The sequence below is a fragment of the Myotis daubentonii genome, chromosome 3 (assembly GCF_963259705.1).
Source record: "Myotis daubentonii chromosome 3, mMyoDau2.1, whole genome shotgun sequence".
NCBI classification, from domain to species: Eukaryota; Metazoa; Chordata; class Mammalia; order Chiroptera; family Vespertilionidae; genus Myotis; species Myotis daubentonii.
In genome coordinates this window covers 149,510,939-149,527,539 of record NC_081842.1, presented here as the reverse complement: position 1 = coordinate 149,527,539, position 16,601 = coordinate 149,510,939, and the positions used below count along the sequence as shown (strand labels likewise).

General features: G+C 44.6%; 1 protein-coding gene across 2 annotated transcripts in view; it reads right to left on the bottom strand.

Annotated features, from left to right (window-relative positions):
• The window catches only part of TGFBR3 (transforming growth factor beta receptor 3), a 197,068-nt gene that overhangs the window by 31,173 nt on the left and 149,294 nt on the right, over window positions 1–16,601 (bottom strand). For both annotated transcript variants that reach the window (XM_059688825.1, XM_059688826.1), the window contains 5 exons: window positions 12,596–12,764; window positions 10,443–10,590; window positions 5,298–5,487; window positions 1,061–1,386; window positions 516–668 (listed from right to left, as the gene is read on the bottom strand). In XM_059688825.1, the coding sequence (XP_059544808.1) occupies window positions 516–668; window positions 1,061–1,386; window positions 5,298–5,487; window positions 10,443–10,590; window positions 12,596–12,764 (986 nt within the window). The remainder of the gene's footprint in view (window positions 1–515; window positions 669–1,060; window positions 1,387–5,297; window positions 5,488–10,442; window positions 10,591–12,595; window positions 12,765–16,601) is intronic.

Below are 16,601 nucleotides of genomic sequence, written 5' to 3'. Positions count from 1 at the left end.
TCCAGATCTTTCTTAGAGGCGGAGAGAGAGACTAAGTAATAATTTCTTAATAGCCCGTTCTGGATTTCTCTCTTTTGGCTCTTTTGTTCATGGGGGAGGGAGAACTCTGGGCAGGACTCAAATGAGGCCAGAGAGGACGGGGTCTGGTTGGCTCCGTGTGTAGATGTGCTCACTCATAGCCCAAGGGCTTGGATTTCAGCCTAAGGACCAGGCCTTTGACCCTGCAGCTTAGCCAGAGAGAAGGGGCATAATTACCTTGCCAGCGAACCCCTTTTCACCAGGATATGGAAGAGAGGACCACCGATGCTCCAACCAAGAAAACAGGGCCTCCCAACTCCCACAGATTCACCAATAAAGCAAATGAAACAAAAATGTCCAGGGTCGAAGTACATCTCATTCTGTTGAGAACTGACACTTGCTTGGTTCGGGCCTGGGGTATATGCCCCTCCTCATTTTCACAGAAATTTTAAGACTAGTTTTCAGGTAACACCCTGCCAGCTCTGGAGGACACTCACGGAGTTGAAGTACACCACGCCATCCGGGGCGGACCGCCGGTGCCGAGTCCCGCAGCCGTTCAGGGGAGACTCCAAAATGAAGTGGGTGCCATTCATCTTGGCCTTGCAGGTAGGATCCAACAGGGTGAGCTCCATCCCCGAGTAGCTGTTGGACTGAAACAACCACCACCAAAACATAAAGGGGGCCCACGGGCAGTTCTGCAGCACACAGTTCACAGTTTGCCTGGTCTTCCAAGTAAAGGTTGCTGGAGGCCTGCGTCCCCCGCCCCCTACCAACCGCCTCTCAAACAGGATTGTGTTTGTTGGCCTTGGAAACCCAATAGCAAAATATTGACACACAAGGATCTGGAACCCCCCTTGCTGAGAGCAACAGAAACCGGGTGAGAATCGCAGCGGAGGGGAAGTGAGCCCGTCCAACTGAGAAAACAGTATGGAGCCTCTGGAGTCCCGAAGTGAAAGAGCTGGAGAGAAAGAACTAACACGTACTGGGGCGAGATGCGGGGGGAAGTGGCCTTCTCTTCCCTCCTTTCAGGAACTGCACTGACCTGAAAAGAATCTTTTTCTACAGCCACGGTCATCTTTTCATGGTCACATTTGACTGACAGGGCAACATCCATGCTGCCCTGCACCTCCTCAGGCTCTCTGGGACCAGGAAACAGTCGTAAGCCGGGGATGACAGGGTCCTTTGGCTGCGGGAGCCCATCTTCTCCCCCTTCCTTCTGGCCTTTCCTGGGGATGTCCAGGAAAGGAAAGGGGAAACCTCCACTCTGGCCTCTCCCTCCCCGGATGGGTGGGTTGTCCAGGTTTCCAGGGTCCAGCAGGATCCGTAACTCGGGAGGGATGGTGTGGACCTCCTCATCTCTCATCTCCTCTGGTGGTGACAGAAGAAAGCAAAACATCATCAGTGTCTGATACCAGGGCACAATCATCATTAAAGGCAAGAACAGGAAGAATCAGCATGGAGTGTGTAAAATTTCACTTAACAAATAATGTATGAAGGAGATGAGTAGTCTGGAAGCCTGAATTTTAGTCCTAGGGTTTTTTCTAACTCACTAAGTGGCTTTGGGCCAGTGGCTTATTTCTCTGTGCCTCAGTTCCCCAAGTTTTAAAATTAAGAGATTTAATGATTAATGAGATCAAGTGGTTCTAAAATTGGTTGCACCACTTTGGAAATGTTTAAAAAAAAAATCCCTTTGCCCAGGCTGCACCCCAGACCAATGAAAAATCAGACCCTCTGGAAAACCCCAAAGACTCCATAAAAAAATTACTAGACCTAATAAATGAATTCAGCAATGTATCAGGACACAAAATTAACACTCAGAAATCTATGGCCTTTTTATACACCAATAATGAACTCACAGAAAGAGAAATGAAAAAAACAATCCCATTTACCATTGCACACAAAAAATTAAGATACCTAGGAGTAAACTTAACGAAGGAGGTAAAAGACATATAGTCGGAAAACTACAGGACATTGAAAAAAGAGATAGAGGAAGACATAAACAAATGGAAGAACACACCATGTTCATGGATTGGTAGAATCAACATCATTAAAATGTCCATACTACCCAAAGCAATCTACAGATTCAATGCAATTCCCATTAAAATACCAATGGCATATTTCAAAGATCTAGAACAAACTCTCCAAAAATTCATCTGGAATAAAAAAAGACCCCCGAATAGCCACAGCAATCCTGAGAAAGAAGAACAAAGTTGGAGGGATCACAATACCAGATATCAAGCTATATTACCAAGCCACGGTTCTCAAAACTGCCAGGTACTAGCACAAGAACAGACATATAGACCAATGGAACAGAACAGAGAACCCAGAAATCAACCCAAACCATTATGCCCAATTAATATTTGACAAAGGAGACAAGAGCATATAATGGAGTCAAGACAGTCTCTTCAATAAAAGGTGCTGGGAAGTTTGGTCAGATACATGCAAAAAAATGAAACTAGATCACCAACTTACACCATACACACACAAAAACCTCAAAATGGCTAAAGGGCTTAAATGTAAGACAGGAAACCATAAAAATCCTACAAGACTCCATAGGCAGCAAAATAGCAGACATATGTCATAGCAATATCTTTATAGACACAACTCCTAGGGCAGTGATGGCAAACCTATGACACGTGAACTCATTTTTTTGGTTGATTTTTCTTTGTTAAATGGCATTTAAATATATAAAATAAACATAAAAAATATAAATCTTTGTTTTACTATGGCTGCAAATATCAAAAAATTTCTATATGTGACACGGCACCAGAGTTAAGTTAGGGTTTTTCAAAATGCTGACATGCTGAGCTCAAAAGATTCGCCATCACTGTCCTAGGGCAATGGAGAAGGAGAAAATAAACAAATGGGATTACATTAAAAAAAAAAAAAAAGTTTCTGCACAGCAAAAGAAACCATCAACAAAACAACAAGAGAGCCCATTGCATGGGAGAACATATTTGCCAATGATATTTCCGATAAGGGTTTAATCTCCAACATTTACAGAGAACTCAAACAACTTAACAAAAGGAAGATAAACGATCCAATCAAAAAAATGGGCAAAGGATCTAAATAGACACCTCTCGAAAGAGGACATACAGAAGGCCAAGAGACATATGAAAACATGCTCAAAGTCACTAATCATCCGAGAGATGCAAATCAAAACAACGAGATACATCTCACACCTGTCAGAATGGCTATCATCAACAAATCAACAAATGACAAGTGCTGGAGAGGATGTGGAGAAAAAGGAACACTTGTGCACTGCTCGTGGGAATGCAGACTGGTGCAGCCACTATGGAAGACAGTATGGAGTTTCCTCAAAAAACTACAAATGGAACTCCCATTTGACCCAGTGATCCCACTTCTAGGAATATATCCCAAGAAACCAGAAACACCAATCAGAAAGGATATATGCACCCTTATGTTCATAGCAGCACAATTTACAATAGCTTACATTTGGAAACAACCTAAGTGTCCATCAGCAGATGAGTGGATTAAAAATCTGTGGTACATCTACACAATGGACTACTACGCTGCTATAAAAAAGAAGGAACTTTTACCATTTGCAACAGCATGGATGGAACCGGAGAGCATTATGCTAAGCGAAATAAGCCAGTCAGAGAAAGATAAGTATCACATGATCTCACTCATTATGTGGGATATAATGATCAACATAATTTGATGAACAAGAATAGATCCAGAGACAAATTATAGGGGAAGGGGAGGTTAGAGAGCAACCAAAGGACTTGCATGCATGCACATTAGCATAACCAATGGACACAGACACTGGGGCAGTGGGGGCTTGCCCAGGGTGGGAATGGCTGAGGAGGGGGGGGTCCATTGGGGAAAAAGGAGACATATGTGAAACTTTAGAAAATAAAAAAAAAATGAAGTTTCATTTGTTGCCAAAAAAAAGAAAATCAGACCCTCTGGAGTGGTACCTAACCGGTAATATGTTTTAAAGCTCCCCACACGAGATTCCAGTGTATAGCCAAGGTTGAGAGCCATGGGGTTAGATGATTTCTAAAGCCCCACAAGCTATAACAATCTATGATTTGAATAAGTTATGCGGGACAATATAGTCTATTCGTATGCCATCGAAATGCTTCCCTTGAGTCTAGAGATTGTTTAGAAGAGCTTCTCTAAGGATTTGTTAGACTCCTTAACTGCTAAATTCTAACAGGTATCTGGGCACCATGGCCTTTAGAACCTAGACCTAAAGACGAAAAGAAAAAGCTGCTTAGTTTAGTTTTGTTGTTGTTGTTTTTTTCTAAAAAATAGCAGCTTAGCTACTTAGTCTTTCAAAGGGACGAACATATTCCCAATTGAATTGATTCTTAGTGTTTTTTCATATTGTCAACAATGCGGAGGGAAAAAACCTCTCCCCAGTATTCTCTGCAAGCAAAGCCAATAGATATATGCTTGAGGTCAATCCATCTCAGTGGGAGTTGGAAGTGGAGATGAATAGGGACATTAACTCTCCTCCAATACTATCTTTCTGGAAAAGATAGCACAGCTGTATGGGTGCAAAATAAGTCAGAGCTTTGGAGGGCTTTACAATTTTTCCTTTGACAAAAACCTTCACAACAACCCTGTGAGGTAGGCCCTATTGTTCCCCTGTGTTACTGAGGAAGAACTTCCCTCCTCAAACCATGAATAAATGGCAGAGCTGGGACTCGAGCCTGCACTCCTATCCTTCATTCTACTGGCACTGCTCTCAGGACTTTGGGTGAGGAACAGGTCTGGGGCTCAGAAAACTTGGTATCTGAGTCCCTCTGGCTATAAGGTAAACCTCAAGAACTTGTTAAGCATCTGCTTTCTGCCCCATCAATCTGGGGTGATAGCTCCTACATTCCCTCTGGGTGAGAATGAGAAAGCACATGTATGAGTCCTCATGCCTATTTCCATGTAAGATGCGGCCTGACCTAACACGTCTTCCCTGCATCTCAGCTGCAAGTGATTATTAGGTGCCTCTGAGGGAGGAAGCCAGGCTAACATAGCCTTAACGTAATCAGAGTGAAGGTGATCTACATAACAAAGTTCTCCAACATGCAATCAACTCTCTGCTACTAAAAGCAAATCTTCATTAAAGATAGTTTCCTCAAAATAATCTACAATTCTACATAACTTTAATAAGCTTTATAGTAAAAAGTAGTCAAACAAACTATTAAAACTTGCAATAGAAAAGCAGGACTATGTAAGCTGAAATGAGAGTTCCCCATTGGAAAGCTTCATTTGAGGGATACTTGTAATACAGTTTTTAAAAAAACCATACTTACCATTGTTTTCAAGCCGAAGATGAAATCTGTTAGCCACAGGAGCCACTGTGTATGATGTCAATGGACTGTAGCCATTGTCCAAAGCCCACCTGATTAGATTCTCTTGGGTTGAAGGAATGTCATCTCGTACTGATTTGGTCATTATCATGGATCTTTCACTCTCTTTCCCAAAGCCAATACTGTTAGGAGCCTGAAGATAGTAGCAAAATTTCACTTATGAGTCTAAACAGTGCTTTAGATAAGAATAATTAAATATCTAAAACAAATAGAGTCTATATTGTATATGAAGAAATTATTCTTTTAATCCCTATTTTCCTTGGACTAAGAATATGAACACTGATGTGGAAAAAAAAATTATATATATATATATATATATATATATATATATATATATATAATATATTCCTCACCAGAGAATATGTCTATTGATTTTGGAGAGACTGGAAGTGGGAAAGAGAGAGAGAAACACTGATGTGAGAGAGAAACATGGATCAGTTGCCTACCCCACATACCCTGATCCCCGCAACCTAGGTATGTGTCCTAACTGGGAATCGAACCTGTAACCTTTTTGGTGTACAAGACGATGCTCCAACTAATCAAGCCACCCAGCAAGGGCTGATGCAAAAATCTTTAACAACAGATTAAGAGAAATCTATTCATGCTGTTTGATCATAGCATTTGGGTTGCTTATGTTGATAAAAATAATCTAATGATAGCTAAGCTACATACTAAGTATGTCTAGTATGTTATTGCAGAGTTAACATTTAAACTATTAACACACACACTCCAAATACGTATGTATACTGAACTTTCCCTTATTTTTATTTATACAGATGTGCATGTTATATTATATATAAAAAAAGTCTGTTTCTACTTCCTGTAGCCTAGATTTACATGAAAGAAAGCACAACCTAGTTACTTCAGTAGTAACTAGGAGACTATCTCATCTATGTAAACTATTAAATTCATATGGTAAAACCATTGTTTATATTTCATTTACAATTTATGATCTATTTAGCAATCCCGTAATTGCACTCATCTGCCAATTCCATTAACTGAATGGGCTTAGATCTTATGCTCTAAATATTAGCTAATTTAGGTTACTGTGCCTCTAAATCAATATTTTATCCAGCAAAACGAATCAGTCTTAAAATTGGCTTTCACTGGTAATCAGTTACAAAGTTAAAACTGAATGATAGAAATCTTTCCAAGAAAGGACCTAAGAGGACTCTGAGGAACCTGGACATGGGAGGTAATTTTCCAACCACCTCTGACTCCTGCAGCAGTGATCGTGTCAGATGATGAGGGAGCTGACTGCGGTACAGAGGACCCCAGCGGGAAGGCCCGAATTGTCAACAACAGCTCCACAGGCTGAAAGCCCTGCCAGCCGGCAGATTATGGCACTTCCATGCTGCATAAAAATCACTTTAATTTCCATGCCCAATGCTTTTCTCCTGCATACATACAGCATTTGCCCTAAATTCCCCATTTGTTTCCCATTCTGTTTGCCCCTAACATGACTAAATGTTAATCCTTTCCCACTGCAAAATCATAGAGGATTCACAGGCTCTACGTTCTCTTGGCCTCTTTGGTTGTGGGAGATTGGCTGAGGACACATTTTCGATTCAGAGGTTAAAGGCGCTCACCCAGTATGTTTTCTATAACCCAAGGTGCTTATCTGAGAAAAACAAAACAAAACTGCACACTGGGCAGGCAGTCATGTGCAAAGGGACGGACAGCTTCAACCAAGTTCTGTGGCCATTTGCAAAAAAACCCCAAACCTCAGCTTCATAGGTTTGGAATAGTCTAACTCTCATTCTGATTCAAAGAAAACTCCCCGAGGGAAGGAAGGGTTAAAAATAGAAAGAAAACTAAACCGAGGTAAAGAAGGATCCAATCTGTTCTTACAACTTTTTATTCATTTAGTCAACAGCAGTCTCTTAAGCACAGCTTCTTCCCAGCCTTTCAAAGCAGCGTATCGCTTTGATTGGCTGGGGCTGCTTGGCCTCATCTGCCCTCGTCTTTCATGTTGTTGGACAGCTGAGAAAATACTGTATTTCCAGAATACTATCATCATAACTGCCACCTGTCCTTTCTGTACCCATGTGGAGTGATTTGTTTACACCTTTCCACATGAAATCTGGGAGCTGTCAGTACAGCTCACATTGATTATGCCTTGGGATTTACAAGGCTACAAATCTATCTACACGTTTGTGAAGCCGCGAGGCTTGCAGCAATGGCAGGCAAGTTGGTTGCCAGCAATGAGTGAATTTCTCACCCTGTATTTCTGGGAGTCCCCAGGGTTTCCCAAGGCCTCGGCGTAGCTGCTCCAATGGGAGTGTTCAAGGGGGGTCTCCAAATACCACTGCCACCTTTCCCACTCACAGCTTCACGAAGGATGAGGAGCTAGAAAACTCTGAGTGCCTCCATCTCCTCCCCGACCACCCAACACACGTTTGCATCGGAACTTGGTGTAGGGGAGGGGCCTGCGGGAAGGGCTGGGCGGAGAGTGTGGTCCATGTTCTCACTGGGATGAAAAAATGTCTAAGAACAGACTGGCTATTGCCCACCTTGAAGTCCTCAGGCCATGACATAGTACAATGATAAATTTCTAACATGTTTCCTCCATCTATTCTTTTGTTTTGGAGGTTCTTCCAAAATGTGATTATGCACAGTCCATAAGAACCTAACGGAAAAGCCAGAGCGTGCACAGCAAGGCAGACGCTTCTGGAATTCCCATTCTTGCCCACAGCACAACATTTGCATCTCTTTGGACCATTGTGTCATTTGGAGGGTTCATTCTGTGCACACCCCACCCTTCACACATACACATGCCACCCATGCTCTTCTTTAAATTACCCCATTAAGTTCCTTACAATCGTTTAGTAGACAATTTTCTTTGTTTTCACTTTGTCTAGAGAAGTTAATTGCTCCTATAGACAAACTTTCAAGGGTTGCTTATGGAAGAAAGATGAACTCCCTCTGTAAGGCACGCGTACTGTGCTAGGAGCTTTACCTAGGTTATCTCATTTAATGTCCCCTAAAATATAAGGAGACAGGCATTGCTGTCTCTCTGCTGGGGAAGGGGCACCTGAGGCTCACAGAAGTTTAGGAGACCGGCTGAGAACTCACCCGGTGCAGGCAGTGCGCCACGGATATTAGATGAAATACCCAGTGCCCACTTAGCAAATACTTGTTAAATGAATAAATTAACGAATGAACAAACTCTGTTAAACCTCACAATTACTCTCAAGATGACTACTATCATCGTATCCATTTCACAGCTAAGGAAACAGACTAGATAGAGTTCAACTGGCTTACTCAGTCTCAACTGGGAGTACTGACCATTGGAGATGGGATTTGAATCCAGCCCTGTCTGGCAACAAGGCCAGGACTCTTTCCACTCTACCATACTGTCTTTAAAGGACATAGTAGAAACAAGGTCACTATAAACCATGTTCCTCTTTCTAAGCACGAATATATGCCTTCTTATTAGTAGGTAACTTTCCCTCACAGCACAGTCAGAATTCACATCTGAGACAGGGAGTTAGGAAATCACAAAGCATGAAGCTGATTGGGGGAATAAAAAAGAACATCATGAAACATTACCTAATTGTTTAGTAATGTTGCCATGCAGTGTCCAAAATTGGCCTGGAACAGGAGCACGGCCAAGGAGAGAAATATAAACAGATCTTACACTGAGATGAGCAATCTCCAATTCGTAGAAGTGGAGGCATTCGGAGCGAACCCCAGGACTGCCACGGGCCAGCCACTCACACTCAGGGAGCGACAGAGCACTGAAGGGCCGGGGCTGAGAGAACATTTACACAAGAACTCCAGCAGGGAAATAAAATGTACCGTATGTCTTTGTCTTTCAAAGCTTGATTCCCTTTCCTGTTGTTGTTATTCTGAAATTAAAAACATTTGATTGGTGTGCCAGGCAGCAAAGGTTGCAGACACCTCAGGTCACCAACATCCCTCACATGCCATGCCAGGGAAGGCAACCAACACAGCTCTGACTTCACAAAATCACTGGCGGGCCTTGTGCTCAACACCAAATTAAGGTATCATCATTACACAGGATGGCTTGCTTGGATGCCTTCAAAGTTTAAAAGAAAAAAACCACAGGAACCAGAAACGATTACTTTAAATTAAGATGTGTGTGTTCGTGGCTTTGCCTGCTGCCTCTGGTGAGCGCCTGTACATGATGTTGCCTAGGGAACCACTGGTTTTGCTCTCTGCTGTATCACACGAAGGTGCCATGAAGAAATAATACCCAAACCAAAGGCTTTCCTCTCCCAAAACATAACACCCCCTCCAATGGATTCAATGCAGATGCAGAAAGACGAACTGGCCACAATTTTTAAAAAAGTGCGCAAAAATATGAGCCTGCAAAAGAGATGCTAAACAGGTTATTATCGTCTTAAAAATCAGAAGGGGGATTTTTCTTCGACTTTCGTTATGATTTGCTCCAATATTCTGTCAAATAGTCATTTCCCTAAACGTATTTGAAAAAGTTTCATTTTACCAAATTTCAACATTCAACTTTTCAAGAACTAGTTGCTGTTTGCCTATCAGGCCAACCAGCTAAACCCCTTCGGCATATTTCCTTCATGAAACATAATGCTTAGGGAACAGGTTGGGGGCGGGGTTCCTCTAGTGTCATCCCACTCACGTTTCCATTATTGTGAATCTATGATCGGTGTTTTGCCCTGAGAAAAGACATGCCAATATCACGTGTTAACTCAAAAGTCGAGTTCTGAGTCTTCCAGGACTCAATCATGATGGCTGCATTGTATTCATTATCTTATACTTCCCCTGCTGGGAAACGCACCAATATATTTCAGACATGTCACATGGGACAAGCGAGGTCCAGAGAGGTTACAGGACTGGACTGGCCCAAGGCCACAGTTTGTAAATGGCCGAGTCTGCACTCAAACCTGACCCCAGGAGCCATCATTTTAACCATCACTCTATGCATCCTCATCAGGAGGAGCCAAGGAGCAGGCTATTTTACAAAGTGGAAAATTGCTGAGAGAGCTGAGAGAGAGTCCAAGGAGGCAGTCACTTGACAATGATACCACATATAAACATGGCTGAAATGACTGCCAGTCATCAAAACGAAGAAATGCTCAACCAACTTACAACAACTTTCAGGCTTCCCTTAACATCGAAAGATTTGATCACCCAGTTGACAGACTTCTTGCACTTTAAGATCAAGACGAGATTTTTGACCACCTCAGGATCCTTTCGAGAAGGTCTTATGTCAATTATGATATCCACCTGGAAAGCACTGGGAGTGGAAAACAAAGGCAGAGTTAGGACCCAAATGCCAGAAAGTTGCAACTATCTTCCTTCTTCCAAGTCTTCATGTTTCCAGTGTCTGGCCAGTTGATTAAAAAGCTGGAGCCGATCCCAGGCAAATGACATGTGCAAAACAGATTGTTAGTGCACACACAACAAAACAGCCTTACATAACAATAGGAAAATATGCCGCTGATAATTAGCCACTCATATTTTTCTCCTCTTTGAGTGGAAAAAAAAGAAAAAAAGGTGGTTAATGCAGCCACGGCTTGAAATGGACTTGACCAAATCAGAAGAGTTTGCTTTTGAAACAAAATTATTGCTTTTGCAACCTTCAACACCTTTAGTGCTTCCTTGTGTAACTTTCCATAATGCTATATGTTCAAAATCCTTCAAGACCAGAAGTGGGCAGCAGTTTGATGAGTGGGAGATAGCGGGGAGGCGGGAGGAATGGCAGTAATAAAAATAGGTAACTTCAGAATAAGAGGCAAAAGTCTGAAGAATTTCTTGACTTATATAATAAGGTTTGCTTAAGCCATTAACATTTGGTACCGAATCCTATCTGCACTTACTTTCCCAAACTTCTGGATATACAGTTATTAAAATAAAGAAAACAGATGGCCAACCAAGTGATTACTGGAAAATTGATGAACACAACCCAAACTTTGAAGACTTCAGTATAAAAGATAATTTTTACCAAACAATAACATCTCTGTCATTCCGAATTTAAAGGAAAGTCTTTACATTGTGGTTTTACACACTTGTAGAGAACAAAATGAATGATATGAATGAAGCCTTAGGCTTAATATTGCAGCATTGTTTGCCATACTGCTTCTATTCTCATTCCCTTTTAATTTTTCACAAAATTCTCCATGTGGGACAGAATGGAATCTTACCAAAACTCAACTATAGTTGATTCATTTTTTAAAAAAATCAAAATTTGATTAGAATTTTAACTTCAACATCCCTCTACAATATAAATTGACATTTTTAAGTCATTAGTCCACATGAAATGCAGACTAAAGTGGAAGAAGAGCTAACTTTTCCCCCTTTTTATTTCTTTTTTTAAAATTCCCTGTTCATTCTTGATAGGGAGGGTTAAATTTCCAGGCCTGACTCAGGAAGTTGAGGGGGGAGGGGAAGAAGGGGCACAAGGGAAAGGTAAGTTACATCTAACAGCTGTTTGGCATGTCACTATGAAGGGCCACCCCCAACACTCATACACACAGCTTGGAAGTAAGCAGTTATGAGTGCAAAGGTGCTTTGATGACACTAGGAACAGGACTCTATAAACACAGACTATTATTCAAGTAATAATTATGGTGATGAGACACATTGTGTAATTTTCTTACCAAGGATAACCTCCTAGGACAGTGGTTCTCAACCGCTTTGGCGGTCGAACGACCCTTTCACAGGGGTCGCCTAAGACCATCCTGCATATCAGATATTTACATTACGATTCATAACAGCAGCAACATTACAGTTATGAAGTAGCAACGAAAATAATTTTATGGTTGGGTCACAACATGAGGAACTGTATTTAAAGGGCCAGAAGGTTGAGAACCACTGTCCTAGGAGATAATGATAGATCGAGAATGACTGTGTCCTGAGGGGGAGGTGGGTGGGAGAGGGCAATGGAGGGGGAAAAAGGACGTATGTAATACTTTCAGCAACAACGATTTATTAAAAAAACAAAACCAATACATTTTTAAAAATTATTATTATTTTTTAAATGACTGTGTCCTAGTAATTGGTACCAAGAAGTTTGGAATAGGCTTCAGGAACTCAACTGCAATGGAGAGGACCTAGAGACAGAGGCAGAAAACAAGACGGACTGCTGGCGCCTTTCCTCCCTTCTTAAGGCTTCTGTGACTCTCACCCCACGCACGCGGCTCCCGCCCTCCCGCACAGGAAGGGCCGCCCCTCTCCCTGCCTCCAGTCAAGAAAGGTATTTATTTTCATCTCGTCTCCATTCAGAACACACACTCACTCACCTGTAGGGGTTAGAGTTGGGGGTGATTAACTCAATGATATGCACTTCCTTGTCCCGGGGCTGCCTGGATATCACACACCCTTCTGCTGCTTTGGGCTGAAGGTACTCAGCCAGGTAATTGAGCGAGAGGAAATTCTTCCCTATGTTGCACGCAGGAGGGAACACTTGATCTGAAAGGAGAGAAGCGCAGAACAACCTGTGGAACCACCGATCTCCATGGTAACCAGATTCAAAAGAAAGAAGGGCAGGGCACCAAGGACCATGAGTGCAGAGGAGGGGGTCTGAGATGCCTCCTCTCTGGTCACCAGTGACCTCCTACGGATCCGACTCTCGGGGCCTCTTTGGGTCTCAATCCCCTCCTTTCCTGTTCGCTGGGATACTGCTTGGTCCTCGTCCATTTCCTCACGTATCTCTCAGGCTCTTTCCCCGGCTCCTCCGCCTCCGCTCATCCTTTACACACCGGTGGTCCTCAGTCCTAGGTGCACATCAGAACCCACCACCAGGGAGTCTGATCCAGAAGCCCCAGGGGAGCGCAGGAGCTTCCTTTGTGGAAAGCTGCACAGTTGATCCTGACAGAACACCAAGGCTACGAACCTCATTTCCTTCGTCCATCTTTCTGTCTCATAGTCTTCCTGCATGACCTCAATCACTGCCATAGCTCCACGTGTTCCCAGATCCCGGGGCCTTTTCTGAGCTGCAGACCTGTACTGTCACCTATCTACCCAGCACCTCCCGCCTAAAAACCCACTGAAGATTTCAGTCAGCACACCCCACACTGCATCCAAGGAGCTATCCTACCCCCGGTATGCTCCTCCTTGGCTATTGGTTACCTCAATTAATAGGAGAACCAGCTACCGAGGTAACCTCTGGCCCACCACGCACAACACATCATTCCCTCCTATGTGTTCCTCACAGCACTTTATACTCTCAGGACTGAAGGCAGCAGCTTGCAGAACGCAATGAGGGCAGACTCTCATCCTGTCCCACAATCTTGACCCAGATGACTACTGTTTCTATGGCGCTGTACAGTTTACAAGGTGCTCTCACAAGCACCGTCTCGCTGTGCGAGGGCTGCTCGTCACCCCCACCAGGGAGAGTGATGCAAGGCCCCAGGTCTGAAGACACTCCCCCAGTGGCACACGCCGCTTGCACAGCACTGGGGTTGATGGGATTTCCATTCGGTGGTTTAAACGTTTAAACAGAACTTGAAGCTGCTGGCATTGTGACAGCTGGGACCAGCGTCAAGGAAGTTCTAGGTGCAGCAAACCCTTTTCAGGAGGGGTAATTAATCAGAGGCCTGGCACTTTAATGAAACACACTTCTGCCCTTCCCATTGAATGGACAGGATGCCAGGGTTCAAATTCACGTGCGCGTCTCACCGGGGAGCGAGGAATCAGCCCAGGAGGCCCCGAGCTTGGGTTGATCATGCCCTCCCTCACCCCTGCCCAATGTGTGCCACCTCCCTCCTGCGGAAGTGCACAGCACACACCGTGGCAACAGGGCTCCATGCACCATGGCGCCCCCAGAGCCATCCCTAGAACAGAGGGGACCAGAGGAGCTCCCCACCTGCAGCTCCTTCCAAGAGAGCGTTAGCTCTGCACTCTGCATTCTTCCCTAATGACCCCCTCAGAGAGAGGAGAGCCAGGGCTCCGCCAACTTGGGCTGCTGGAGCAGCCTCCCGCCACATCTGCCGAGGGGTGTGCCAGATGAGCAGATGAGGAATGCACACCCTGCAGCTGCGGCCCTGCGGATGCCTCCCCCAGATCACAGGACGGAAAATGATACTGGGGCGGCAAGGCTGAAACTTCATTAAGAAGAAGAGGGTGTGTGGATGGGCCAGGACAGGCCACTCCAGAGACCAGAACTCTCCTGGGACTCCAGCCTCTAAATTCAGTTCACAGGGGTACCCGGTAGGGTAGGTCCATGGTATAGGTTTCCTGAATTACCACACGGTGATGTGAGATTTGAAACATTCACAAAGCACTCACCTGCATTGTGACCCTCCCAAGCCACCAGGAAAGGCTGAATTGTTTAAAAGTTGCTATTATTAAGGGCTCAGATGCCACTGCCACTAAGTTGAATAAGCTAATCATTTCTTATTGTGTATGCGTGCGTATGTGTGCGTGCGTGCTTGTGTGTGTGTGTGTGATTTTCCCCCCAAATGACCTTCTGCATGCCTGGCATCAAAACTTACATCAACTGCCAAGTAGAAAGGAAACCACAAAGGGGAATCCCCGGGTAGAAACCTGGCATGTTTGGGGTGGGGGAGGGGGCAGTCACATGCTTATTTGTATTTCAGGAAAGGGCTGACAAATGACTTTGAGACCTTGAATGATATTCTCTGAGCCTGGGAGGTGGTGCAAACTCCAAATTTTCCTGCTGCAGAAACTGAGGCTCCAGCGGTAAATGTGAGAGCTGCTTGAAGCCTCACAATTAACGAGACCGGCTGGGATAAGCACCGGGAGCTCCGCAGTCCTTCCCCTCAGGTTAGAGCCGTGGTTCTCAGACATTCGTGAGCCCCCGAATCACCTCCAGTGCCCCTTCAAACGCGGGTGACCGGACCCACCCCCAGCGTTTCCGATTCAGGGGCCCAGGGTGGGCCCTGGAACTGACATTTCTAACAAGTTCCCAAGTGACAGGGAGGCCGCGGGGTGGGGCCCACACTTTGAGAACTACTGAGGCTAGACTAGAGCAAGAGGAGGCTGGGGTCCCTGGGTTGTAGGGTAGAGAAAGGTCGGTTTCTGGGAAGCTAGCTGAAGAGGCTTGCTCAGTGGACGCAAACCCACGGGGAGACGCAACATCGCCTCGTGGTCCACTGACAGCCCTAACCCAGGACTCTCATTCCCTTTAGCTGCTCCTCTCCATGGTGTGGGCCAAAGTCTTAGACCCAACTGGTGGCTACAGTCAAGTGTCAGGGGCTCCAACGGTGTGACCACGGAGTAACCCAGGTTTCACTGCACTAGACACCACGTCCTTCCCCGACCCAGTGTGTGGCCTTGGGAAGTCACCGAGTCCCTCACCCGAAGAGCAGGGATGGCTGGGCACCGGGGCTTGTGCACAGCCAAGAGAGCAGAGCCCAGCGTTCTGAATGTTACCGTAACACATGTTCTTATTCTAACAAATTCCAACGGGGGTCATCAACATTCTTTCTCGCTGCTAGAACTGTTTCAGAAATGCAGACCATTGGCCAGGGCTTCGAGCCACTGTGAAAAGAGATGTTTTATCTTGTTCCAAATGGACCTGACTTCTATTATGAGCTACCTGACTAGCACGACAGTTTAGCAACAAACTTCAACTTTTTAAACCCGAATCTCATCTCAAACTCCTCCTCTCTTTGCTGAATAATCCTTTCCATCCAGGTGGCCCACTGTTATTTTCAGGTTCTGCTTATTCCGCTAAGACTTCACACACACCATCAGGCAACACGCCCTAGACTCAAGAGTCAGGAAACCTGGGTTTGAGTTCTGGCTTTGCCACGTGCTAGTCATGTGGATTTGAACAAGTTAGCTTCACCCTCCACTAACCCCTCTGTAAAAGAACGGAAATAAGGGCCTCCTGGGACTCCTGGCGGGGTTGGCGGGGCGGGTGCATTTGAAAGCACCTGCTGTGGCCTCTGCACACAGCACACACTCCAACGTCAGTGCCCACCTTTCCTGCGTCTGTCAAACAGCCCAGATCCAAAAAGGGCTGGGCACAGGCACGCAGTAACCCCTGGGAGCTGCCATGCTGCGTGCAGAGGGGGTGGTAGCCACTGTAAATGCACCAGAAAGCAGATGGACGCTGAGGACCTGAAGTGCAGTTTTCACACAATCACCTGACTATAACAAGGGCCCTTTCACAAGAGTCATTATTTCTAGTAATTTATGGGGGTTCCAAACATATTCCACTAGAAATAATAATGAAAAAAGTTATTAAAAATAATAGGCTTCCAAAATTGAGTCACAGAATATTTATATCCCTCTGCACGGCAAGGAAATTAAAATGGGCGATCTTCTATCAAGGCTATA